At 33.7% G+C, this 26,033-nt stretch overlaps 3 protein-coding genes across 5 annotated transcripts; all 3 read left to right on the forward strand.

Annotated features, from left to right (window-relative positions):
- The first annotated feature begins 1,040 nt into the window (after nt 1-1,040).
- On the forward strand, nt 1,041-6,791 carry LOC132041185 (uncharacterized). The gene is made up of 12 exons (XM_059432011.1): nt 1,041-2,148; nt 2,870-3,072; nt 3,159-3,356; nt 3,716-3,787; nt 3,903-3,998; nt 4,077-4,156; nt 4,301-4,376; nt 4,904-5,114; nt 5,213-5,409; nt 5,494-5,602; nt 5,737-5,826; nt 5,929-6,791. The coding sequence occupies exons 1-12, from the start codon at nt 1,629-1,631 to the stop codon at nt 6,672-6,674; spliced, it is 2,598 nt and encodes an 865-aa protein (XP_059287994.1). The 5' UTR covers nt 1,041-1,628; the 3' UTR covers nt 6,675-6,791.
- A 2,954-nt stretch (nt 6,792-9,745) lies between these two features.
- On the forward strand, nt 9,746-13,917 carry LOC132039721 (probable anion transporter 5). Its single transcript, XM_059430236.1, has 2 exons — nt 9,746-9,895; nt 12,209-13,917. The coding sequence occupies exon 2, from the start codon at nt 12,298-12,300 to the stop codon at nt 13,606-13,608; it is 1,311 nt and encodes a 436-aa protein (XP_059286219.1). The 5' UTR covers nt 9,746-9,895; nt 12,209-12,297; the 3' UTR covers nt 13,609-13,917.
- A 7,469-nt stretch (nt 13,918-21,386) lies between these two features.
- Nucleotides 21,387-25,782, forward strand: LOC132039033 (transcription factor bHLH122-like). 3 transcript variants are annotated; one of them, XM_059429580.1, is made up of 7 exons: nt 21,387-21,460; nt 22,366-23,148; nt 23,963-24,267; nt 24,610-24,774; nt 24,895-25,047; nt 25,160-25,228; nt 25,335-25,782. In XM_059429580.1, exons 2-7 carry the CDS (start codon nt 22,503-22,505, stop codon nt 25,377-25,379), a joined length of 1,383 nt encoding a protein of 460 aa, XP_059285563.1. In that variant the 5' UTR covers nt 21,387-21,460; nt 22,366-22,502; the 3' UTR covers nt 25,380-25,782. The 3 variants fall into 3 exon arrangements, with proteins under 3 accessions (XP_059285563.1, XP_059285562.1, XP_059285564.1); XM_059429579.1 differs by lacking the exon at nt 21,387-21,460 and adding an exon at nt 21,512-22,197; XM_059429581.1 differs by lacking the exon at nt 21,387-21,460 and adding an exon at nt 21,530-22,197 and having other exon boundaries at nt 24,895-24,960.
- Nucleotides 25,783-26,033: the final 251 nt, after the last annotated feature.

The raw sequence follows: 26,033 nt of genomic DNA on the forward strand, positions 1-26,033 counted from the left end.
GAACTTTGTTGAAAGTTACCTCACTTTTAAGAAATCTTTGTTTTCTTTTGTGTGTGTGTGGTGGGGCGGGGGCAGCAGGTGCCTCGAAATTGGAATATGAAACTCACGGGTGATTGAATTTAGTCCAACTCACAAATCACAAGATAACATAGAAGAATGAAAATAATGCCAAAAATTCTCACCCACCACAGCCACAAAAGAAGAAAAAAACATGTCCTATTATTACTCCACTAAAAAAATAAACGGTATAAAGGCAGATACTATAAGATAGGGAATTAACTTGTATATACTGAATTGTCTATTGACTTGCTCAAGATTTATACTCTCACTGTTGTAATTATATATATATAATGGGCACTGTCAACGTAAATAATTTTTTAGGCCGTTAATGTGTCTTATTTTTAAAATTACAAATTTTAAAATATAATGATAGTTACCTATAACTATCTTTTGAGTTACTGTAAAATATATTGGGTTTAGTTGAATCCTGAGTTTACGCACCCGTCCTGCTAAAAATGTAAAGAATTTATACTTTCAGTGGAATTTACTAGTTATAGCAGATATTCTATTTCTCGAGTTATCATATTAGGCTTGTTATGAAAAATTACTGATTTTCGTCTTAACATAATAGTTTGATGAATCTATCCACTGTGAAATATCTATGGATGCACAGAACTTAACTTCATGTACACTGTATTAGCTATTTTTGTAACAATTTGTGAACAATGAATTAAACTTGATGTAAACATATAAAATTAAGAACTATTAGTTATTAGTAGCATTCTTGCATGTGTCCAAAAACTAAGTATATAATTCATGTGGAACATAATCTTTTCTATTTTATCTCACTGTGCATTTTCATATTTGTTAGAAAATTTTGTCAACTCCAAACAACCCGTCCGTGATTCGCTTCTGTCAATATCTCCTATGTTTTTCTATTTTTTTTTAAAAATATATTTTAATAACCCCACATTTTGATCTATCTATATTGTTTATTTTACCTATAAATATCTCATCTTTTATGTCTTAGTTATGAAAATGAAACTTTGATTTGTAGTGAAAAACAAACCACTCATTCTTAGCTTAAACTCCATTCTTTTTTTTTGTCTTCTTGTTCAAGCTCCAAACTTTGAGGTCAGCATTTTATTATTGATAGTTCAGTTTTAATTTGGAGTCTAATAATTTTGATTTTAATGCTCACTGCTTTCTTTTTTCTCATTTCTAAAATGGGGTTTTGAATTTTGATTTTCTTGGTTTTTTCTGCTCTCTTTTTTTGGTTGCTTTTGCTTTCACTTGTAAACAAAAATATCTATAAGGTTGTGGATAATTTTTGTTATACAAGAAAAGAAAAACAATTCTTACCTTTCACGGGACACTGGTAATTTGTATTGGCTCAGTAGTCAACATTTTTTATTCATTGATTGCTATATATTGGCGTGGTTCGTTTTGCTTTCTCTTATTATTCTAAAAAAAAAAAGATTGTTTTTTTTTCCTTCAGTATTGAGCTCAGTATGAAGTCTTTTGTTCTTTAAAGGTACAAATTTTATTGAATTTTGAGCTTAGAGTTGAGTTTTTCTTGAAAGTTTCCATCCTTTTTTAGTTCATAGTAGTTCACTATTTTGATTAAAATGAAGTCTTTAGTGTTCTTGAATATTTGGGGATTGGTTATTTGTTCTATGTTATGTGGGGTTGTTGTGAGTAAGGAGTGTACTAATATTCCTACTCAATTATCATCACATACTCTAAGATATGAGTTATTATCTTCAAAAAATGAATCTTGGAAAAAAGAAATGTTTTCACATTACCATTTGACTCCTACCGATGATTCGGCTTGGTCTAAATTGCATCCAAGAAAAATGCTTAAGGAGGAAGAAAAATTTGATTGGGCTATGATGTATAGAAATATAAAGAATTCTGATGGTGTTAAAGGGATTGATGGTATATTGAGTGAAGTTTCACTTCATGATGTGAGAATTGAACCAAATTCAATGCATGGAATAGCTCAACAGACTAATTTAGAGTACTTGTTGATGTTGGATGTGGATAAGTTGGTATGGAGTTTTAGGAAAACTGCTGGTTTGGATACTCCTGGTGATCCATATGGAGGTTGGGAGGCTCCAAATTGCGAGCTTCGCGGTCATTTTGTCGGTTAGTCCTGTTCTTTTTTACATCTTTATGCTTTTTCGAGTAATATTTATTTGGGGTTAATTTCTCCTATGGTCATTGATAATGTGTTCATTACTCCATTTGTTATTCTTTTTGACAGTAATCTAATGCATTGTCATGTATAGCTTTTGTTTTGCAAGACAAAACTAAACTTCTAATGAGCAATTTGTATTTGAACATCAAATTGAAATATGGCTTTTATATATATATATATATATATATATATATATATATTACTCCTAACAGTTACCAATGGTCTGCCAAAATATATGATCTATTACATTTCAAGTTCGAACTTTTGTCATATACAAAAGCCTGATATTTAAGTGGAGAAGGGTAGAGTGGTGAGCTCATTATCCATCGAGTTTCGAACCATGCACTAGTAGGCTCTAGAGATTTATCAGTTATTAAAAAAGTGTCATTATATAGAAGGACTTACTAGAATCTTTTTAACATGTTAAGAATCACACTTTCTTAGATTTTGAAGATGATTAGTAAAACAATTATGAAAACTCTTGTCTATATTTTGCACTGAACTAATGACCAGAATACAGTTTCATGCTTAGGTTGTTTCCTTGTACTTGTTTCTCAGTATGTTTATTTTCTGACATTTCAGATAAGTTTTTGGCATTTGTACTTCATTCAATTATATGTATTTGTGTTTGATTTGTTTACTTGCTAACGTTACTTTTAACTTGAAAAGGTCACTACCTTAGTGCTTCGGCACAGATGTGGGCTAGCACACATAATGAAAGCCTCAAACAGAAAATGTCTGCTGTTGTTTCTGCACTTTCTATCTGTCAAGAAAAAATGGGCTCAGGCTATCTATCCGCTTTCCCGTCCGAGCTTTTCGACCGATTTGAAGCTATAAAACCAGTATGGGCACCATACTACACAATTCACAAGGTAAACTAAACTAACTAGTTAAAAAACTTGTATCTATATATGTTTTTGTTGTTGAATAAGTGGGCATATTTCGTTCGACTTGACAGATATTGGCAGGGCTTTTGGACCAGTATATGATAGCTGGTAATGATCAAGCTCTGAAAATGACTACATGGATGGCCGAATACTTCTCCAATCGAGTGCAAAATGTGATAACTAAGTATACTATTGAAAGACACTGGCGATCGTTAAATGAAGAAACTGGTGGCATGAATGATGTTCTTTATAGGTTATACACTGTAACGGTGCGTATAATATGTCCAAACGAATTGTCTTACCTTTTGCTGTCCTTCAAGATTCGGTTGCATAATTTCTGTTCCTGTCGACATTGATGTCAGATATAAGCTCAACTGAACTTTTTGTTTATTTGAATCCTCAACTGAATTTGAAAGAAATACAAACTCAAGAGAATTTCGGGCAAGAATCAGCAATTTTTCAGGCATTGTTACTTCTGTGATTCAGCACTTGTGTCTCAAATTGCATATTTTCTTTGACATCCGATGATCTTATAGACACATATATACATATTTTTCCTTTTTACATGCCTTCTCTCCTCAATTTATCCAATAATCCCGATTTAACACTTTCTTTTAATCATTTGCAGGGCGATTCAAAGCATTTAATGCTGGCTCATCTTTTCGACAAACCGTGCTTCCTAGGGCCCTTAGCTTTGAAGGTGTAAATCACTTATTAAATTATAACATCATCTAAGAAAGAGTACTTAATTGTTTCATGTTGAGGAGACGATCCTTTTATTTCCAACCATTTCTTAGTATCTTTTATTACAACAGGCTGACGATATATCAGGTTTTCATGCCAATACACACATACCTATTGTTGTTGGGACTCAACTGCGGTATGAAGTTACTGGGGATCCCCTATACAAGGTAAATTGATTTGCTTTTCAAGTTGTTCAGCAGGAAGTTAGTTCGATCTTTTTAAGTTATTGAACTTTGTTTTAACAGGAAATTGGGACGTACTTTATGGATATCGTGAATTCTTCCCACAGCTATGCAACTGGTGGGACGTCAGTAGGCGAGTTTTGGTAAGGGCCAATCTGAGAAATTTCAACTTAATTGATGAATCAGTTCTGTTTCAGGTTTTATTAAACATACTTCTTATATACAGAAATTAGCTTATTTTTAACATTTTCCCTGATATCTTTCTTTCCCGGTAAAATGCTGAGCAGGTCCGATCCAAAGCGATTGGCAAGCACACTACAGACCGAGAATGAAGAATCCTGTACGACCTATAACATGCTGAAGGTGTGTTATAAGATTTTGTGCATTTGTTTTTTCTCTTTTGCTCCATCTAGGGGAAGAGAGGATACGAGCTTAATCAATTTACGGAGGGTTATGTGTCCTTAGAAATGAAAACTTTTGTTGCTCCCTTTCGTTGAGAATTGAGAAAGATAGAAAGGAGCTTAAGTAGTATATGCAATTTATATTTGTTCATAGGCAAAGAGTCAAGTGCTCTAAGGGATCGTTTGGTTGCTGATTAGGAAGTGGGTTATTTATGTATCAAAACAAGCATAACTAGTATCATGTTTGGTAGCATTTAGTTACTATGTGAAAATTAATTCAGCACACCAAGTAGTTTACAATCCCGCATAACTTAAATATGTATAAGTTATGAGTCAATATAATATGTATTATTTTGTGCAGGGTAGAAGATGAAAATAATTAGTACATGAATAACAAAACCTGCATAACTAATCCCTAGATTATTAATATCTGCATAACTCTAACCAGCAACCAAACGATCCCTAAGTGTTTTTCTGATATCTTTGTAGGTTTCTCGACACCTGTTCAGATGGACCAAAGAAATGGCATATGCTGATTACTATGAACGCGCGTTAACAAACGGTGTACTCAGCATCCAGAGGGGAACAGATCCTGGAGTTATGATATATATGCTTCCTCTTGCTCGTGGCGGTTCCAAGGCTCGTAGCGGCCACGGATGGGGAAAACAGTTCACTGACTTTTGGTGCTGCTACGGGACAGGTGATTAATTCTGACCTTCCGGATTTACCTTAAAGATTCGTAACCTACGAAAACCTGTAATGATTTTAATTTTTGGTTTCCCATTGTGTCCTTTACAGGAATTGAATCGTTCGCCAAGTTGGGAGATTCAATATATTTCGAACAGAAAGGGAACTCTCCTGGCCTTTATATTATCCAGTATATACCTAGCTCTTTTAATTGGAAGTCTGGGCAGGTCTCAGTAAGTCAGAAAATCGAGCCTGTTGTTTCGTGGGATAATAGCCTCCATGTAACAATTACAATATCTTCAAACGGGGTACGCGTTCATTCTGTCATGTTATATCTTCAAATTTTGCATTTATGATCAGTATATTATATTCTGTGCAAATGTTTCTTTCAGCACTCAAGTGGTGTATCTTCTACGTTGAACTTGAGAATACCGAGCTGGACACATTCAAGTGGCGCAAAGGCAACCATAAACGGAAAGGATTTGTCTCTACCAACACCAGGTGTGACAATTTTCTTTCATCCGATGCCTTTTTGTTACTACGAAATGATTTTCTTTACCTAGTTATGGTATTTCTATAATTGACATATTTTAGGGAAAAGTGTTGATGTGTTTCATTTCTACTCGTTGATGCAGGTAACTTCCTAACTATCACCAAAAATTGGGGCCAAGGCGACAAAATCACTCTCGAGTTACCCATGGTTATTAGAACCGAGGCCATAAAAGGTACTTCTTTTCTGTGTTTCTAGTACTCTTATCAGTTTTCCGGGTGGAAGAAAGGATCTCTCGATTGTGTTACGGCTAACAATCTCTTGTGTGCTGCTTCAGATGACCGACCTGAGTATGCATCCCTTCAAGCAATTCTTTATGGTCCATACCTTCTTGCTGGCCATTCAAGTGGTGATTGGGACATCGAAACAAAATCAACCACTTCTCTTTCAGACTTGATAACTCCCGTTCCAGCCGACTATAATTCTTATTTAATATCTCTTACGCAACAATCTGGTGATGCAACATTTGTTCTTACCAGCTCCAATCAGTCAATTCAAATGGAGAAGTTCCCTGAAACCGGAACAGATGCTGCTGTTAGCGCTACGTTCAGACTCGTTTCACTCGACAAATCATCCGTCAAACCTTCAGAACATAAAGATCTCATTGGTAAACAGGTCCTGTTAGAGCTCTTTGATCTCCCTGGAATGTTCATATCTCAGCAAGGCCAAGAACAAAGTCTCGGGGTCGCAGGATCCTCGGATGATGGCGGTTCTTTATTCCGTTTGACAGCTGGATTGGACGGGAAAGACGATACAGTTTCTCTCGAGTCTGAAGCACAGAAAGGCTGTTTCATCTATAGTGGTGTGGACTACAAATCAAGTTCAAGTGTCAAGCTTAGCTGCAATGCGAAGTCATTGGATGATGGTTTCAAACAGGCAGCAAGTTTTATATTGGGAAATGGCATTAGTGAGTATCATCCTATCAGTTTCGTGGCGAAAGGGGCAAAGAGAAACTTTATTTTGTCACCATTACTTAGCTTTAGAGATGAATCTTATACTGTGTATTTCAACATTCAATCATAGAATGGTAGCCAGGAAGGGGGCTAGTGTTGTTCCAGATGACAATAAAATCAAATATGTGAAAAGTGTTTGTCTAGTATTTACTTTAGTCTTGATTTAGAAAATATGAGGTTTGGAGAATCTCGAGTATTACAGCATCCTTAATTTATCCTAACAAAATATTATTGAGTATTTGAATAATATTCGCAAAGTTGAATCAAACTGGTTTGAAATTGAAGCTAGTTGATTGATTGATTGATTGATTAATTCGTGATGAAAATATGTTCATAGGCATTTAGGTATAAGTTATTGGCCTTATTGTTGAGACCAAGAACTTCGCTACTGACCTTGTGATACATAGGATCACATGAGGACTCGTGTTTTGTTGGGAATTTTTTTTTCCTCAAGTATATAAACACACACACACACACACTAATTAATTACACAAACACAATTACGGTGAAAGAATCTCAACATACACAAAAACATGAATATGAGCTCCAACTTTGGGTATGCACAAACAGGCACCTCAACTTGTATAAAGTTGAACACGTAAATACAAATATTGACATGACACATAAATTTTGGAGTCTACATGATCATTTTGTAAGTTAGAGTGTTCGGTAAGAAAGTGGAACAATTGAGAGGTCTTTCTTGTGCGCGCGCTCGAAGTTGGAGGCATCTTTTAAGCTAAGGCCAAGTTTGAAGGTCTATTTCTGTTTTTTTTACTATAGCATATGCCTTTACTACTTTAAACGAACATTTCACCCCCTTCCTTTTTTTTTTTTTTTTTTTTTTGAATTGGAAAGAGTCAAGTGTTACTACTTAGGGGATGAAAGACAAATAAAGGAATTAAGGGACTTTATGATCGAAGAAAGAGAAGGGGCATGGTTGGTGTGTCTCTGGGTCGGCAGAGGAAACCACAGGAGGGGATGACCTGTCAAATTTACGTTAGAAATCGCAAACATGAACACAAATAAAATCTTGTATTGCGTATAGAAACAAAACAAACCACTTCTATTCTCGAAGTTGAGCTATCAACAATGATCCAAACAACATCAGACGTCCTCAAGGTGCATAAGCTAATCATAAAATTATTAATGATCAATTCCCACTTCCACTCGGTAATAATCATACTCTAAGTTAGATTATCCAATTTTTTATGTTCATACTTAGACCCATTAATGCTCAAATGATACGAAACATTGGCTTATATAAGTCCACAAGGGATAATTTCAGAGGCTTACATGGCGTTTGTTCCATTAACGCATTACTTTCCCTTGTGGTTCAATATTACGCTTACATCCCTTATTTTAATTTTTTTGTAACAATTCTTATGACCTATTTATTTTTTATATAAAAAATTGTGAATCGACTAATTTACCATTTTTATGCTTAATTTAATTTTGTAAATATCTTAGCATAGGAAATAAACTACACGAAATAAATAAGAACAAATTATAGATGGAAAACCATGAAGAAGGTCAAATAAGATTGCACCACTTACGATTGCTTCGTACAGCTGCGTAGGGATCTTTACAAACCCCACATTTGGTTTCTAACCAAATTAGATTGGCGTTTTCATATTTCTCAATCATGTATAATTACTAGGAACTTAGATCCACATGCTTAGATGAGATAAGCAGATTCAGTTCTTCTTTTTATATGTTCTCTATTTTCACATATCAGTAAACTCTTTAAGATGTCATTAGATTGGCATAAGAATTACGGAATAAGATACAATTTTATTTTCACCAATTATACATATAGACTTTATAATGATTTAAAACTTTGCTGTGAAATTATGTACTTATGTTGGGAATGATTGGAAAAAATGTAGTGGGGAAAATGACTCAATTTTCGAATGAACATTATAAGAGAATTGGTCGAGTATTTCCAACTAACATAGGTCACTGATTTTGCTTAAGAAGGATCCATCTACGTTCTGTGTAGTCAGCTTCATCGAGCCTTCAAATTTCAGAACAAATTGGAGCCTCATTTTTGAACTTGTATTTTAACTAGAAAAAAGAATATGAAAAAACCACAGGAGTTAATTCTCTAATACTGCCTAGTGCCTAGAGTGTTTACAATATTAATTAAACAAAGAAGTAAATTAGAAAGGGCAAATTAGTCAGTTCATAGTTTCTTATATTAAAAATAAATAGGTTATAAGAATTGTTACACCAAAATTAAAATAAGGGAGGTAAGCGTAATATTGTAAACCATAAGAGAGGTTAGTGTTACGAAGCCAAACGTGAGGGGATGTCTCTGAAATTATCCCAATCCACAACTATATACTCTTTCCATCTTAATGTATACAAAGGTTGACCTATTTGGAGAGCCCAACAACTCTTTTTTTTACTACAATGTCGAACATAGATTATTCGAATATTTTATAATAAAATTTACATATTTGAAAACTACATAAAAAATAGTATAAGTCTGCATAATTAATAATTCACAATATATTAAAAGAGTTGGAGAAGATCGTAGTAACAAATAGAGCTGTTTGACTCCCTAAATAGGTCAAACCTCATACAAATTGGGACGGGGGAGTAGTAAGATTTGGATTTCCCGTTTGGCCATGAGAATTTTTCACTTTTTTCCGAAAAACTTGTTCACTTTATTTGAAAATCAGCGTTTGGGCATGAAAATTCCAAATAAACTTGAAGTTGTATTTGGAATTTAAAAAACACCAAAAATCTTGTTTTCATTTTTTCCCCCCCATTTTTTCACTTTCAGTATATTCAAACAACTAAATACTATAAAAACTATAATCAAATATAACTCCAACTTCAAAATTCCAAATAAAGTGAAAAATGTTTTATTTTCATGGCCAAACGCCTACTTAGTGAAAGTGAAAAGAAAAAATGAAAACAGAATTTTAGGTGTTTTCAAATTCCAAATACAACTTCAAATTGTATTTGGAATTTTCATGGCCAAACGGGTCCTTAGTAGTATAAGATCACTCATAATTGCCCATAATCGCACTTCAAATCTCGATTTATATGTTGGCTTTCCCCATTACAAAAAAAAAAAAAAAAAAAATTCCCCCAACTAAGATTGTCAACGCTGAAACCTACGACTTAACCCCCGCCCCCGCCCCCCCTCCCCAATACCAACCCACCCCACCATCTTTAAAATGGTTCTTGAATTAACAATAAAGATTTTGGGCATGGAAGTGAGAGTCATTTCTTGATCTCTAGTGAAGTGTATGTAATCTATCAACTTTCTTCTGATTTGTGGTAAGTAATCTTTAAACTTGACAGTGCTATACATTTTTGAAGTAATTTTAAGCTTGTGGGTATTGTTAATTTGATTAATGGGGTTCATTTTTCATAGATTTTAACAAATGTAAGGTTGGGTTAGGGGACTTTGGTTGACCTTTTGAGAGATTGGTTGTAAAGATGCAAGATTGGTTGTAAAGATGCAATCTTTATCATTGTTTCACCTTTTTTTTGTTAATAACTTTTTTTTTTTTAGTGTTATAAATTGTTTAGTACTGGAATTAATAGGAGCTTCATAGGATTCATATAGCTGAATTGATTTGATATTGATGAGATTTGACAACAAAAAATTTATCACTTGCTTCTCACATAATGCTGGAATTGGGAATGGGGAAGAGTTAGATCCAGAATTTTGAGTTTAGGGGTTTGAAATGCCGCTTATTGGGTTCTGGATAGATTACTTTTTCGTAGACGTTCACTTGCATCACATACACAAGTGCTGTCTGAACCGTGCAATGAGGTCACCCATAACATGGCTCTCCGGCGAGAGGAATGAAAATACTATCCTATATGAAGCATATACAAGAAAAGCATTTTTCCTAGAACCCCAAGTTGCCTCCCCTCTCCTCTGAGGTCGATCACATCCACTTTTTGAGCTTCTCGCCTTTGAGTTTATACGTTTTAAGTGGAAGATATGCTTAAGAGTGTCCTACGTTAGTTAAATGAATATGGTCTTGGCAATCTTTACTGCATGAGCTAATTTTGGAGTTGAGTTAAACACAAGGTCTAGAGTGAACCCATCTATGTTGTTGTGTTTCACAATGTAGGGCTGCTATATCAAGTCCAGGGCATGTGAGGGATGTTAGATTGTCTCACATTAGCTGAAGGAATAAGATATTGTCCCACTATATGATCTTGGACAATCGTTACCTGATACCCTAGATTTTGGGACTGTGTTAGGCCAAGGTCCAGCTGTATAACAATTTTGTGCTGGTTGGGTGTAAAGATTATGTGTTTTAATTGGGAAAATTAAGAAGGGTTTGAAGTTTTGAACCTGCGGCATCTCTTTATTGAACATTTTTGGAATCAAATGGGGTCATCCGAGCAACCATAAAAGAAGTCCTTAACAGCTGGATGTTCTTCAAAGGAAACAAGAAGCTCAAGCTTTTGTGGAGGTCTGGAGGACATCCTGGCTGTGTGTTTTGGACTATCTCTGGGGGGAGGAATTTGAGTATTTTGAGGGCAAAGCTAGTACCATCCGGATTTTGAAGTTTGAATGTTTAAGTAACTTGGCTACTTGGTGTAATTTTGTTGAGATGTATGATGAAGGAAAATTGGTAGCTTTTATAGACTCACTGCAAAATTGAGCTTCATTGTATTATTTTGACAGTTGTAGTAGTCAGCACTGTCTTGGTGCTGGAACCATAAGAATAAAGTCTTCACTTGATTTTAAGAAAAAAAAAAAAAAAGTAGGGTTTGAAGTTTAGAGTAGGAAAATTCAAATTTGGAGAAACTTAAGGGACTGATTTGGTGATATGTCGAAGCGATCTCTAACAATGCCAATGATATGGTTAAATGAATTTTAGATTAGCAAGTGTGACTTTTTGTACTAGTTATCTTCTTGTGAGTTGTGACAGCCAATTCTCTATGATGTTCTACTATAAAGTGATCAAATCTGCTTATATCCATTAATTATACGGGAAATTTTGTAAAACTCTGAACCTCTCAACTGTTAATAATATCTGAGCAATGTCGTCTTATAGCCTGTTTGGCTAAGCTTCTAAAATAGCTTTTCAGAAAAGTACTTTTGGAAAATAATAGTTTGTGTTTGGCTAATCAGTTTGAAAAACACTTTTGCCGATATTAGAACAGTACATTGTGCTTGGTCAATGTTTCAAAAGTGCTTCTGGGGAAAAGCTGCTTTTTTGGCTTCTAAAAAACAGCTTCTTCAACTACTCAAAAGCACTTATTTAACAATAAAAGCTTGGCCAAACACCTCAACTTTCTAAAATAAGTACGTTTTGAAAAAAGTAAGCACTTTGGCTTCCTAGAAGTTGGCCAAACAGGCTATTAGATACTTGGATTTGAAAGTCTAAAATTTGCAGTGGAAGTTTTATTTTCCTGGAAGTGATATTGTTGAGTTGAAATGCAAATGAGTAGTACCATTTGTTTTCAGTTGCATTTTCCCTGCCTTCCGTGCTTTTATCCCTTGTTTCTAGTATTCTCCTGTATTTGATTTACCATAAATATTTGACTTCTATATTGTTAAATTTACAAAAATGAGCTGCATTTTATTTATCTGACTATTTCTTTCTGTTTATTATTTTCAAGCCTCATAAACAGCATTACTGTTTAGTTGATTACTTCAACAGAAATTCCAGCCATCTAGTGCATGGCTTGCATTTACAAACTAGCAAATAATGGGGAGCAGTCGAATTCCAAAGCGCTATTTGATTGTATTTTTGACCTTCATCTGCACTTCCGTCTGCTACATAGAGCGGGTGGGTTTCTCTATTGCGTATACTGCTGCTGCTGATGCTGTAGGAGTAAATCAGAGTAGCAAAGGGGTAATTCTGTCAACTTTTTACTATGGATATGCGTGCTCACAAGTACCGGGTGGTTGGGCAGCTCAAAAAATCGGTGGACGGCGGGTGCTACTCCTTTCTTTTCTATTATGGTCTTTGACATGTGCTTTTGTACCACTCGACCCAAACCGAACAATGGTCCTGGTAATAGCCCGCTTGCTCGTCGGCGTGGCCCAAGGTTTCATCTTTCCGTCCATCCACACCGTCCTTGCACAGTGGGTCCCGCCGCATGAAAGATCAAGATCCGTTTCCTTTACGACTTCCGGAATGTACTTAGGTGCAGCTATGGGAATGCTTATGCTTCCTAGTCTGGTGAAGTATCGAGGCCCGCAATCTGTATTTCTTTGTGAAGCGGCTTTAGGTGCAATGTGGTCCCTACTCTGGTTCAGTTATGCAGCCGATCCACCTCGTTCCGAGCATCCGAAAGCAACTGCCTCGGGATTCGGGGAAACCTTACTGCCCCTCAAAGGGAGTTCAAAGTTGAAATCAGAGAAAACTCAAACAATCCCTTGGAAACGAATTGTCATGAGCTTACCGGTTTGGGCAATTGTTGTGAATAATTTCACCTTTCATTATGCTCTTTACGTGCTCATGAACTGGCTTCCCACATACTTCGAGTTGGGCCTCGGAATCAGCCTTCAAGAAATGGGTTCTTCAAAAATGATGCCCTACTTAAACATGTTTATATTCTCAAATATTGGAGGAGTGATCGCGGATCATTTCGTCACGAGGAGAATCTTGTCTATAACCAAAACCAGAAAAGTTTTAAACACAGTGGGTTTCATCATAGCTTCTCTTGCACTGATGGCTCTACCTTACTTTAGAACACCTGGCGGGGCCCTGTTCTGTTCCTCCGTGGCTCTTGGTTTCTTGGCGTTAGGAAGAGCGGGTTTTGCAGTTAATCACATGGATATTGCTCCAAGGTATGCTGGAATTATTATGGGAGTTTCGAATACAGCTGGTACATTAGCTGGTATCGTTGGTGTTGATCTCACTGGTCGACTACTCGAAGCTGCTAAAGACGCACAGTTGGATCTTACAAGTCCGGAAAGCTGGACATCAGTTTTTTCCATTCCGGGGTTGCTCTGCGTTTTCAGTTCTTTCGTTTTTCTAGTACTATCAACCGGGGAGAGAATTTTCGACTAAGGATTTGTGCAGGTATATTCAGTTCGAGGAAGTATACATAGTTTCTAGGATTTGGAGTTCAAATTCGAAGGTTGTCGGAAATAGTAAGTAGCTATTGAGGTCATTCTTACATTTTTAACCCGAGTTCTTTGAAGCCTGCTGATTGAGTTCATGCATTTGTACTTTATTGACTGATTCTTCAATATTTTCGAGCTGTGATTCTTGGTGATTAATAAAAATGTAATGTTCATTCTATTTCTTGTCAGGTAATATCAGAAAATATTTCATGTATCATAGTCAAAATAAATGCTCAGCTACTTTCATTTTTTATTTTGATGAACTGTAATATTATAAATTTGTATTCAGTAGTTGATGAATTGAGCTCCTTTTTGACACAAAATTGGGTTCTGTACTTTGCACAAGTGTAAGTTTCCTTCTTGAACTTCTGTCATTTGTGCCTCGTTTTTTGGGGGCTAATTTTAATATCTCTATGATTGTGCTTAAGGGAACAACTCAATGACAATGGCCCAAACATACTTGCTTAGTAAGGTAAAAATTTTATGGATACCCTATTTGGACATCGCTATCTACTTTGTACTCCATTTTCTTTAAAACTTGCACGTTTATCTACTTTGGAACAACTTCAGATATCCGGTGTCTAAAGTTAGTCTTGGTAAAGCCTAAATTCAGACAAAGCTGACTGAAGTTATATATGGCTAAAGTTCATGTATTTTTGCGTAAAGTTAGGCAAAAATGGCTGAATTTCACCATATGTGAGTGAAATTTGTGCAAAAATTACTTAATTTAGCCACATATGGTTGAAGTTCACGGAAATGATTGAACTTCAGTCAGATAAAACTTCAGACAAAATGTCAACCTAACTTTAATCGTATGTATGAATTTGTTAGAGTGGATAGAACAATATGATTTTAAACGGTGATCCCAAAATCGAGTATTTGTACAATTACATACTTGGTAAAATTTCTCAAATGATTACCTTATTATAGTTTCCAATCATTTGTAGCTACCCTTTTTAATATTACCATTCGTAGCTAAAAATCAGTTGATTTGTGTATGTTTTTGCATGTATTTGTTTGGCAAAAATGAACTTCACTCCTTTAATTTATGTGGTGGTATTAAATGAGTAATTAAGATATTTTTACCTTACATATGGTTGTAAAAATTCAAATTTCAAATTAAAGAAATACATTGACAAAACAAACACGATCAATCATTAACTTAGTTTGAACAAGTTGTATTTATGTGATTTCAAAACAACACGATCAATCAGACCAATGTATTTGAAGTTTTCAATATTGACGTTTTTTATTTACCATGTATTTGATAGCATAACTAATGTAACGTTTTCCAATCAAACTCCATGTATTTTATATTAAATATCATGTATTTGTGTGAGTAACAATTTGCATCACCATGTATTTAGTGGTAATATATTTGAAGTTTTCAATCGATTTCGTTTTTTATTTCATGTATTTGATAGCATAACTAATGTATTTGAAGTTTCCAATCAAACCAATGTATTTTATATTAAATCTACGTGTATTTGTGTGAGTAACAATTTGCATCACCGTGTATTTGATGGGATTAATTTGAACAAAATACATAAATATATGAAAACTTAAAATGTATTTGCCGGTGATGTATTTGAAACTAAATGAGCTGATGGAATTAATTTGAACAAAATACACAAATATATAGAAAAACTTACAAAAATACACCACCAACAACAATAATTGGTAGTTATATCATAGAACATACACAAATACATATATTTTTCGTCTTCTGTAAAAAACTTCTCTCTCACTTCTCGTGTAATGTATATAACCGCCTGGCGCAGAAGCAAAAATAATCACTTCCACCACCAAGTTGATTTTGTGGAAGAATAATAACACAAATAGCGAAAATTTCACGAAACAAAGGAGATGGGTAACTTTTCCTTTTTTTTGAAAAAAAAAAAAAGAAGAAGAAAGAATATGACGAATCTTCTTGATTGGTGAGAATGGAAGTGAAATTTTTGCAGAAGGGTGAAGAGAGGAAGAGAGACGATCATAAAAGGTAAGAGTTATGAAAAAGAGAGAGAATGGTAATGTATATTAAGTGATTAATATTGTTACCATTAAAAGGATATGGGATTGGGGGTGCTAATTTTTAGGTGTATTTGTGAAATGGTAATTTAAAAATTACTGTGTAGTATAATAGTTAAATTAGAAAAGTATTTAATTATTATTAGTAATTAAAATAAAAGATAGTTATTACCACTAATTATGTATTAGAAGTAGCTATAACGCGTAAAAATTCCTAGTAAGGGACTTTTGGTTTTGTGGAACAAGCCCAATTTGTAGAGGTAAAGCTTGGGCAGCCCATTATTATTAGATAATAAGCCCATCTTCTGTGGCTACAGTGTCAGCTCTCTTTCTGCCTGTTATGTTTTGATATAACTAGAAACTAGAAAGCAATTGATTTGGTGGGGATAAATTCCAAAAGTGGAAAGATCTTTGCATTATTAATTTTGGCACAACTATGGGAAGAGATTTCTCTCTTTAATTGCTGGCCATTACATTAGAATTTTGACTCAAGCAATATGCAATATACTAGCAAAGCTTTGTCTCATAACAATCTCAAAAATTAGAACAAAGAAAGAAGTCAATCACAAATTTTATTATAATTTGGAAGGACAAGAGGATTAATAAAATTAAAGGAATTTTAAAAGCAAATTTCAAACATAAAAAAACGTTGAAGTTCTTTCAGAAAATTAAAAAGTTACTCTCTTTGTCCCAAATTGTTTGACAGTCTCTTTTCCTTTTCTTTTCTGTAATCCAAATAGATCAAGTGCTTTTTCTTTTCTTTTTATTACGCTAGTGTTCGGCTAGTTCTTGTAATTACTCGATAATTTCACTCGAATACTTCTTATCTCTCAGCAAAAGGATCTGGGATAATTGTGTCCATCAAAACTTTAACAGATGAAAAGAAATCACCAACTATTTTTACCTCCACTTTAATTTGAACCTTAAATCAGCACTTCTCTATATTTGAAAACTAGCTAACTTTTACATTACTCCCTCTGTCTCAATTTATGTGACACTTTTCGCTTATCGAAATTCAAACTGCATGAACTTTGACCAACTATTTAAAATGTATTTCTTCATCAAAATGATATGAGAAAAGTTGCAATTTATAGTACTTTTCATGTAGTTTTCAAATATATATAAATTTTAATGTTAAAATATTGAGTTAATCTAATCTAATTTAGCAAAGTTTAGTCAAATTGACTCTCGAAATGCGAAAAGTATCACATAAATTGAGACGGAGGGAGTATTTATTTTGCCATTGGCATTTGTTATTACTTGGATGAAGAGTTTCTTTGATATTTCACTCATATTTATCTTATGTGTCAAACACCTTCTTTTCATTCCTAAACTCGATTTACTATTAAGCACTGCCAACAAATTGAGATAAAGGAAGTAAAAGATTTTTTTTGGATGAAAATGATATTATGAAATCTATGAAAGAAAAATTGTGGTGCTTATCTTTTTCCTCTGGGTTCAGGTGAAACATGTTGTGGGTTGTAATTCATTCTTTGGAAGATATTTTATTTTAAAAATTAACTTTACTGTTAAAAACAAAACAGTTACTTTTAGCTTTTTTGAAACGTCAAAAATATGTGAACCTTAAGATCTTCTTCACAAAAATATTAGTACTCCTAATTCCAGCACAGAAATTTGTGATGTTCCATCACGTCGTTTGGGGATTGTAATATTGATAAGGACCTCACATAACGTACTAAAATGTCTCCTAGCTATTTAAAAGGCGTTACTAGACGTTAGTATTAGTCTTTTTCTTCTTGTTTTTATTTATTTTATAATAATCGATTTTCAGAATTTATTGACTCCATTAATATAGTTACTCATTTAATACGAATTCGCATAGTAGGAGCATACAATAGGCCTGCCGGCTTTCAAAAGAGTATTCATTTTCAAAGTTTGATCTCGAAACCTCGAATTAAGGATGAGTGAACTATTACGGTTTCATCATATCTCGTAGTAGTCATTTCTAGAATTTGGTGGCTAAAAGACTTATCATCTTTTTTGAATAAACGAAGTTGACGTGGTGATCGATTCTAAGTGAAGTGTGGCTATTTAACTGGATCTAGTGTTATCGTAAAAAATTAATAAAGAAAGTCTTAAAAAGAGAAGCTAACTAAGGTAAATATTTATGTACATCGAGTGATTAAAAGTCTTAACTAATTATTTAACTTTAAGAATCAATAAATCAAAGTAAAAGTACATATCACTTAACCACGGTTAAGTGCTAAAAGTGTATATGCAAGACATATGTCTTACATTCATTTGTTCGGTGTAAAATCCAATGAAGTAAGTTTTTACTAATTATGTTAACATTTTTTCCTACCCATTAGATTTTGAAATAACATTAATAATTTGGAACACTTCTATTTAATTTTGGGAATTAGGTAGTCATGATGTATTTTAAACTTCCATCTCACTCTTATTTCATGAGACGTCTTTTTATAACAAACTTTCCACGTGGGTGCTCAAATAAAATATTTTCAGAAACTATTTTTCATCATATCAAATCAAACACACTTATTTAAACAAAATTTATTCAACAAATTATAGTAGGAGGAATTAAAGTCTTCGGTTCATACTACGACCAATCATTCCTAATTCACATTTTTATGTTTTTTTTTTATTTCCTTAATTTAATGACATTCCTAACAAAACAAAAGGCACAGCTATTAGTTTGACCACCGTATGAATTAAAATTTCAATGTATACCCTACATTTTTACCAACAAAAAAAAATAAAAACCGTATACCCTACATATATATGATTATCATAACGCATGAATAGTGCACTCTTATTTCTCTTTGTTTAGCTTCAATCATGGATATAGGTTCACAAGATTTGATACAAAATTTTATAAGGGGTCAAATGAATGAGTTGTATGATATTGAATCTGCATAGGTGCGGAGCTAGAGGGACAGAAATTTCTTGATGAAAATCTTATCACCGTCATTGCTAACAGACATATGATGCATGATTAAGGGTTAAAAAAGATTTTATTATTGGTCATTTTAGTTGATTGGCTAATTCCAATCTCAATTCTCATGTTATTTGTTTGGCATTTAATTCCTATCCTCCAAGATGTTGGACCGAAATAGTCAAACTTTCCATTATTTGTTTTTCCTTTTTTCTTTTAAAGCAAAAGTCAAGTTCTCTACAGGGTGTGAATGTCTTATGTCTTGTGTGTTATGATTTATGAAGGACAACAACTATCTATGAAAAGAGTAGTTGAGCAAAAATCATGGAACAACTTTACGAGAACGTAAAATGTCCTAATTCCTTTCCCTTTGATGATAAAATATATTCACTTTTAACTCATTGGTTAGAATTTTGAGTGGTTTGTAGAACAGTGAAAATACTACAGATTTTTCTTTTAAAACAACAACAACAATAACGTAAATAATGTAATCTCACAAGTAGTGCCCATAGAGAATAATGCGCATTTAGGTATCGTAAATCTTCACCTTTTGTGAAGATGTAATTGTTTCCAAAAGATCATCGGTTCTTAAAAAAAAAAACTTTAAATTATTTAATAATATGATATCTTATCAGCCAACTAATTACCTTTTCGATTCAAACATAATCCAATAAACTGTTCAATTTCACAGAATACTTTTTTGTGCGCCTCGTAAATTTAACTAGTTCTAATTAACATGCCAAATAAAGACAAAACCAGAAGGAATTAATTTAGAAAAGTTGCTTACTTCCAACTCTAATCTCCGATATTAAAGGAGTTTAATTCTTATTATAGTTGTCCTTGTCATACTTCACATACTTTAATAGATTACCAAATCTACCTTGTAAGTAATGGTCTAAGAAGTGTTTAATTTATTCAACGCAAATTGATTAAATATTAAGTAAAAAGGAATATTTTAATTAAGCCTATCACAGAGCGTACACCTGTGTACATGGTGGCCTAGACAAATCACTTTTTTAATTATAAAAGTTTATCACTTTTTCTAAAAAAGTAAAGGTATCTTTATATTTTAGCACGCTAATTATTCTAATCACCTTACACCCTAGTATAGCGTTTTGGATGTAACATTGATTCTTGCAAATATTTGTAATTATTCTGGAAATAAAACTCTAAATTTTATTTTAAAAATAACTTAGTTTCATTGGGATAATTTAATTAATTTTGCAATTTTTTTTGTTTCTATATTTCGGGTTTTTTTTTGTACGTTAAAGTTTAAGAAGAAATTTAATAATAAAAGGTTTTACACCTCCGATATATACCAAAATTAAACTCTTTTTTCGTATACTTTAGATTTTCCTTCTGAAATGAATTTGTCTTAATTTTATTTGTATTTTTCAACAGCTTTTCTTTTAAATATTATTGATTTTGTCAATTATTTCAACTTCATTCAGTCAAAACTCTTTCCAAAAATTACAAGGATGGATTTCTTTCTCTTTTCCTATTTAAGGGCTCAGGGGTCAACTCAAATGTGGTCCAAAAGTTTTGCATAGACAAAAGTGTTTAAATCATGAATTATTTTCCATTTTTCTTTGAAATAAAAACTGATAAACTATCATCGCCACCCCATTTTCTATATTACTATCATTAATCATTATTTGAAGAATCAAATAACTTTTTCAATCACAATCATTTTATTCAGACAAAACAGTAAGTTATAACAATTTATATTTAGCTTCTGACTATGTAAAGCTTACTTTAGAAAGTACGAAATAAGATGGTTAGTTCACATAAAAGTTTAGAAGGATTAAATCTTGTAATTTGAATACAATAATTATTATTGAGACGAAAGAGAAACTTGGCCTTTGTTTTTTTTTTAAAAAAAAACCGTATAAAATAAACTTTCATGAAAAAATTTCAACCGTTCTTGAAAAACTTTTATTTGGCGACTTTTGATTGAATAATATATTTCAATTTTTCCAAAAAGTTTTTGCAAAAAAGGGAAAAAAAAAAGATTTGGACAACGTTTTCTTTGTAATAAAGTTATGATAGAATAGTAAATACTCCTTCATCCTTAGCTAAAAGTCTCAGGTTCGAATTTCGTGTATGGAGTTCCTTTTGTCTAGGAGCGCTCTAACCCCATAATGTGGGACTTTTCAGTATGAATTTGAATTTAGTCAATCCAATATGAATAGCGAACATGAAAACCAAAAGAAGGCCCTTTTCCTCAAATTTTCTTTTGGTTTCCAACCATATACCCGCATTGAAGCCTAGTCTAATTTAGAATTTGCTTTACCTAAGACTCATTAAAAAAAGTACTTGTTACCAATTTTCTTTTTTTATTTTTTATTTTCAGGACTCTACTAGAACTTCAAGTGATCATATTTATTCCACCACGACAACAAAGCCCCCCAAAATTAATTGCATAAGGTTTATAGTCAGTGGTGGAGCCACATGTAGTTGAGGGACACCCCTTTATAAAAAAATTACACTGTATAGTTATGTAAAAAAAATTCTTTTTATATATATGTATTACATATTGACAACTCTTAACTTTTTTGTGAATTTACTTCTTTATATTTTAGCCCTCTTAATGAAAATTCTGGCTCCGCCACTATTATTATGCTAATTAATATGTCAAAAGCAAATGTAATAAATACTCATCATATATCATATATACTTCTAAAAATAGAATAACAGAATAGAACACCCTAGAGCTCTCTGTTGCTTCACACTTCTCATTGGCTCTGTACCTTTTCCCCAACTCCACCCCCCCCCCGGACAAACCCACCCCCACGAAACCACCACGGGTATATTTCATCTTCCTCTTACTGTCACCACCATATCCATTTTCTAGGTACAAAAAATAATAATCAGCATATTGCTTTTAGTGTACTGGTTTTTTTAGCTATTTGTATTTACTTGTTTCAAGAATATGTTTATATATAGTGTGGCTAATTTCATTTTCAATCTTATCTACTCCTCATAAAATTAACTTTTGCTTCTTTTTTTTTTTAGCTCACTTTCATATATGTTCTTGATTCTTGAAATTTAGCCCACTTAGTTTTTTTTTTTCCTTCTTTTTTTTTACTTTCCTATGTGAAAGATTTTAGCTTTTTGGGTTTTTTAAGCTCACTTTCAATTCTTAGCTATAGTTTTATCAATTGTATGCATATGCATATATATGTTCTTGATTCTTGATATTTAGTCCACTTAGTTTTTTGTTTTTGTTTTTTGGGTACTTTCCTATGTGAAAGATTTGAGCTTTTTGGGGTGTTTGTTGCTTTTAGCTCACTATCAATTCTTAGCTACAGTTTTATCACATTATGTTCTTGATTCTTGAAATTTAGCCCCCATAGCTTTTCTTTTGCTACTTTACATATGAAAAATTTGAGCTTTTGGGGTTTTTGTTCTTGAAATTCTTGTGATTTTTTTGGAAGGGAAATTGAGTTACCCTTTTGGAAAGTCTACTTTTTGTTTGAAAAAGAGCATTTCAATTTTGAGGTTTTCATTTTTTATTTTTTATTTTATTTTATTTATGAGAATGGGATTGGTGTTTGTTGTACAAAGAAGCAAATTCAAGATTTAAAGCTGGTAGGTACCACTTTATGTATACACATTATTAAACAGTTTTGTTCTTTAGATTCTTCTAAGTTATTTGTATATGTTTGGTATCCTAGCCTGTGGATCTGAGCTGCATACAGTATCATTTTGTTCCTTTTTCTTTAATTTTCCTAATGAAAAGGCATTATTTTGTTGTAGTTGAAGGGATAATTCGCAAATGGAGCGACATGAACAGTGAGGATTCAGATAGCCGACACCAGTTTGTTTGCGATTGAGGCATATTAGTAGTAGTTGTTGAGGCATAATAAAAGAGAATTCTTTTGGGTATTTAAAGTATGGATCATAGAAGTAATCAGCAGCAACAAATGACATCTGGTTTAACTCGATATCGATCCGCGCCAAGTTCTTATTTTTCCAACCTATTGAATAGTAATGATAATCCAGGTGGTGTTGTTGCTGGTGGTGGTGGTGGGAATTGTGGTTATGCAAGAGATGATTTTGATCAGTTGCTCAATCCTCGCGCTTCGAATAATACTGGTATAAAGCAAGTTTTTGATAGATTTGTAGCTAATATTGGTCCTCAAGATTTGAATCCGAATGGCCTAATTGGCGATACTCAGCAAATTCAGCAAAATCCAATGAGCAATATGAAACAAGAACTTGAAGCTCAGCAACAGCAGATGAATCAGAATGCACAGTTTATTGCACCTGTGAAACAAGAAATTACTCAGCAGAATAGTGATTATTCATTGGCTTCGCAGATGAATTATCAAAATCAAGCTCAAGCTCAACAAAATCAAAATTCAGCAGACTTTACTTCAGCAATGGATAGTTTTTCCAGATATTTGGGTTCAGTAGATTCTAATCGTTTGAACCAGACGAAAATGGATGGTGGATTTGGTGCTGGTAGTAGTAATTCGAATCTTGCTCGTTATAACAGTTCGCCTGCTGGATTCTTTGCACAAGTTAATATTGAACATGGTATGCATTGTCTTGGTTAAACATTGTTGCTACTGATTTTTTCTTATTATCTTGACTAGTGAGCTAAATGCAGATGATGGGAATGCTTTTTTAGATTTATGTGTAGATTTATTTAAGCTCATTTATTTGTCTAAATGTTCATTTTGAATCTTGCATTTTGTGGACTGTGCCAAGAATTTATTTTTATTATAATTCAGCTCTACCTAGAAAATAAGCATCCTTGCATATGCAAATCACTTCATTGAAGATAACTGAATTAGTTTTAGAAGAGAAAAGAGGCGCTGCAACCATTTTTTTGCCACTAGATACTCGATATATTCCGTTTACCGGCTTAGGTACATATTAAAATTTAATTGACAGCAAGCCTTTCCTTGTTTACATTACAGATATTAGCTAGGAGAACAGCATAGATTATCATTTTGCTGAGATGTTCTTTGAACTAATTATACTTTGGTAAACAAAGAACAAAATTGAAGGGGAGCCTTGGCGTAACTGGTAAAGTTGTTGCCATGTGACCACGAGGTCACGGGTTCGAGTCGCGGAAACAGCCTCTTGCAGAAATGCAAGGTAAGGCTGCGTACAATAGACCTTTGTTGTCCGGCCCTTCCCCGGACCCCGCGCATAGCGGGAGCTTAGTGCACCGGGCTGCCCTTTTAAACAAAGAACAAAATTAGGAAATGTAAAAAATTCTTTACACAAAGAGGGACAAAAGTAAGTGATGAATCTGAAATAGAAGTTTTGTGGTCATTTCAATTGTCTTGATCTGACATTAGAGTTTTGAGTTTGTTTCTAAAACTTTTTCAGCAATTGACAGAATATGGTGCATTGAGAGGCATGGGGAATTATGGAGCTGGTAGTAGTCAAGTGGCTCTCTCATCGGGACAACCTCATTCTTCGGGGCTATTAGCTCCAATCTCCGAATTTGGAGCTAAAAGCATAGAAGAGAGCAGACAAGGCAATGAAAGTTTTGGTAAAGGCCATAAAAACGATGAGAGTTACATGACAGGTTTCCCAATGCCTACTTGGGATGATTCACAAATTTTGACTGATGATTTCCTACAAGTGCCAGAAGATGATGAGGCCGGGCAATTCTCCAATGTAAATGCACCTGATAATCAGGTACAGTCAAACCTCTATAACATTGTCGTTTGTTCTAATATTTTTTTTGTTGAATATTGTTGTAGAACATATGATATAACATATAACATGAAAAGTCAGTTTCAGAAAAACAGTTGGCCGTTCTAGTGAACTGTTTTTATAGAGGATAGATGTTATAGAGAGGTCTGACTGCACTATTTTTAATCACATTCGTCGTTCTTTTGCCACCTGTATTGAAACAAAACAGGCCTAAATATTGCATGTTCATACGGTCAGCCTAATTAGTTGTAGTAGTAATTGTTGTTGTTTTGACGTCATCTTTGCGCCTGATTAATCTCATGCATACATGGTTTTGGTAATCAGAGCAGTGAAGGTCGAGCTCGTCCTCCCCCTCTATTGTCTCAAATGAGTTTACCTCAAACCTCCGCAGAGTTATCCGCCATGGAGAAACTCTTGCAAGATTCAGTACCTTGTAAAGTCAGAGCAAAGAGAGGTTGTGCCACTCATCCTCGTAGCATCGCCGAAAGGGTACACACATCTTACAGCTGAAAAAAAAAATCTGGTTCTCTTAAATTCAAAATCTGTTTAACCTAGCCTCGTATGAAAGATAGGTTAAGCAAGTACTTATTTAATTGTTACTGATCTTAGGTAAGAAGAACGCGAATAAGTGAAAGAATGAGGAAGCTGCAAGAGCTTGTCCCCAACATGGACAAGGTAATCTTAACTACCAATTTTTCCCAAAATATGAATGTTTCTCGGTTCTACAAAAACGCCGACGGGTGCGTGTCTGATCCTCCAAAGGTAGTGCATTTTCGGAGGATCCAACACGGCTGTGGCTACATTTTTGGAGAGTCGGAGCAACATAGAATATTGTTGAAATTTAGCTTCTCTTATTTTTCCAATTTCTTTGCAGCAAACAAACACAGCTGATATGTTGGACTTTGCAGCTGACTACATTAAAGAACTAGAGACACAAGTCAAGGTATATCCCAAAAAGGGAACAATGAGTAACACAAAGGGATTCTTTCCATTCACATTTCTCGCTTCAACTAATATACAATGACTACATTCTTTTAAATTTTTTTCAGGCACTATCGGAAACACGTTCAAAGTGTACGTGCTCGCCTAAATAGAAACGCCACATTCAAAATGATAAGGTCGAGCAATTGTCGTGCACAATTCTAGTGGGATAAAAAAGATTTGACAATGGAAATATAGCTAGCAGATAAGTGGATTCTCTTTGGCACTTGGAAAAAGAATGAGAATGGGTTGCCATTTTTTGGTGTGTGAAAAAGATAGATGCATCTGATATAAAAATTAATGGAGTACCTAACTCTGTACATAAATTTCCATTGTCTATTTTTCTTGACCTGTTGTATTATGTGAAAGGAATAGAATGTTAGGACTTTATCAGTTGCTTTTGTGTGACTACGTAGTAAGAGGTTGTTAGGTCCTTTTATTATGATGAGTAAATGTATGTTGCCATTTATCAACTCTTTTTAGATGAAAGGAAGCATATCATCTTTAAACCTAGTAGACCACTATGAATTGATCAAGTTCCCCCTTCTGTTAATAGAATACATCATCCCAGTTAGGCGTGTTCACGGTTTGGTTAAAAATCGATCCAAATCGAAAATCAAAATCAAACCGATTGAATAAATTGATATTTACTTGGGTTAGGTTTGGTTTTTAGTAAAAGCAAATTGAAGAAAAAAATTGAATTGAATCGACTAATTTTATACATAATTTTTATAATTATATATATACAATATATTAATTTTTATAAA

The sequence above is a fragment of the Lycium ferocissimum genome, chromosome 12 (genome assembly GCF_029784015.1).
Source record: "Lycium ferocissimum isolate CSIRO_LF1 chromosome 12, AGI_CSIRO_Lferr_CH_V1, whole genome shotgun sequence".
In the NCBI taxonomy this organism is placed as follows: Eukaryota; Viridiplantae; Streptophyta; class Magnoliopsida; order Solanales; family Solanaceae; genus Lycium; species Lycium ferocissimum.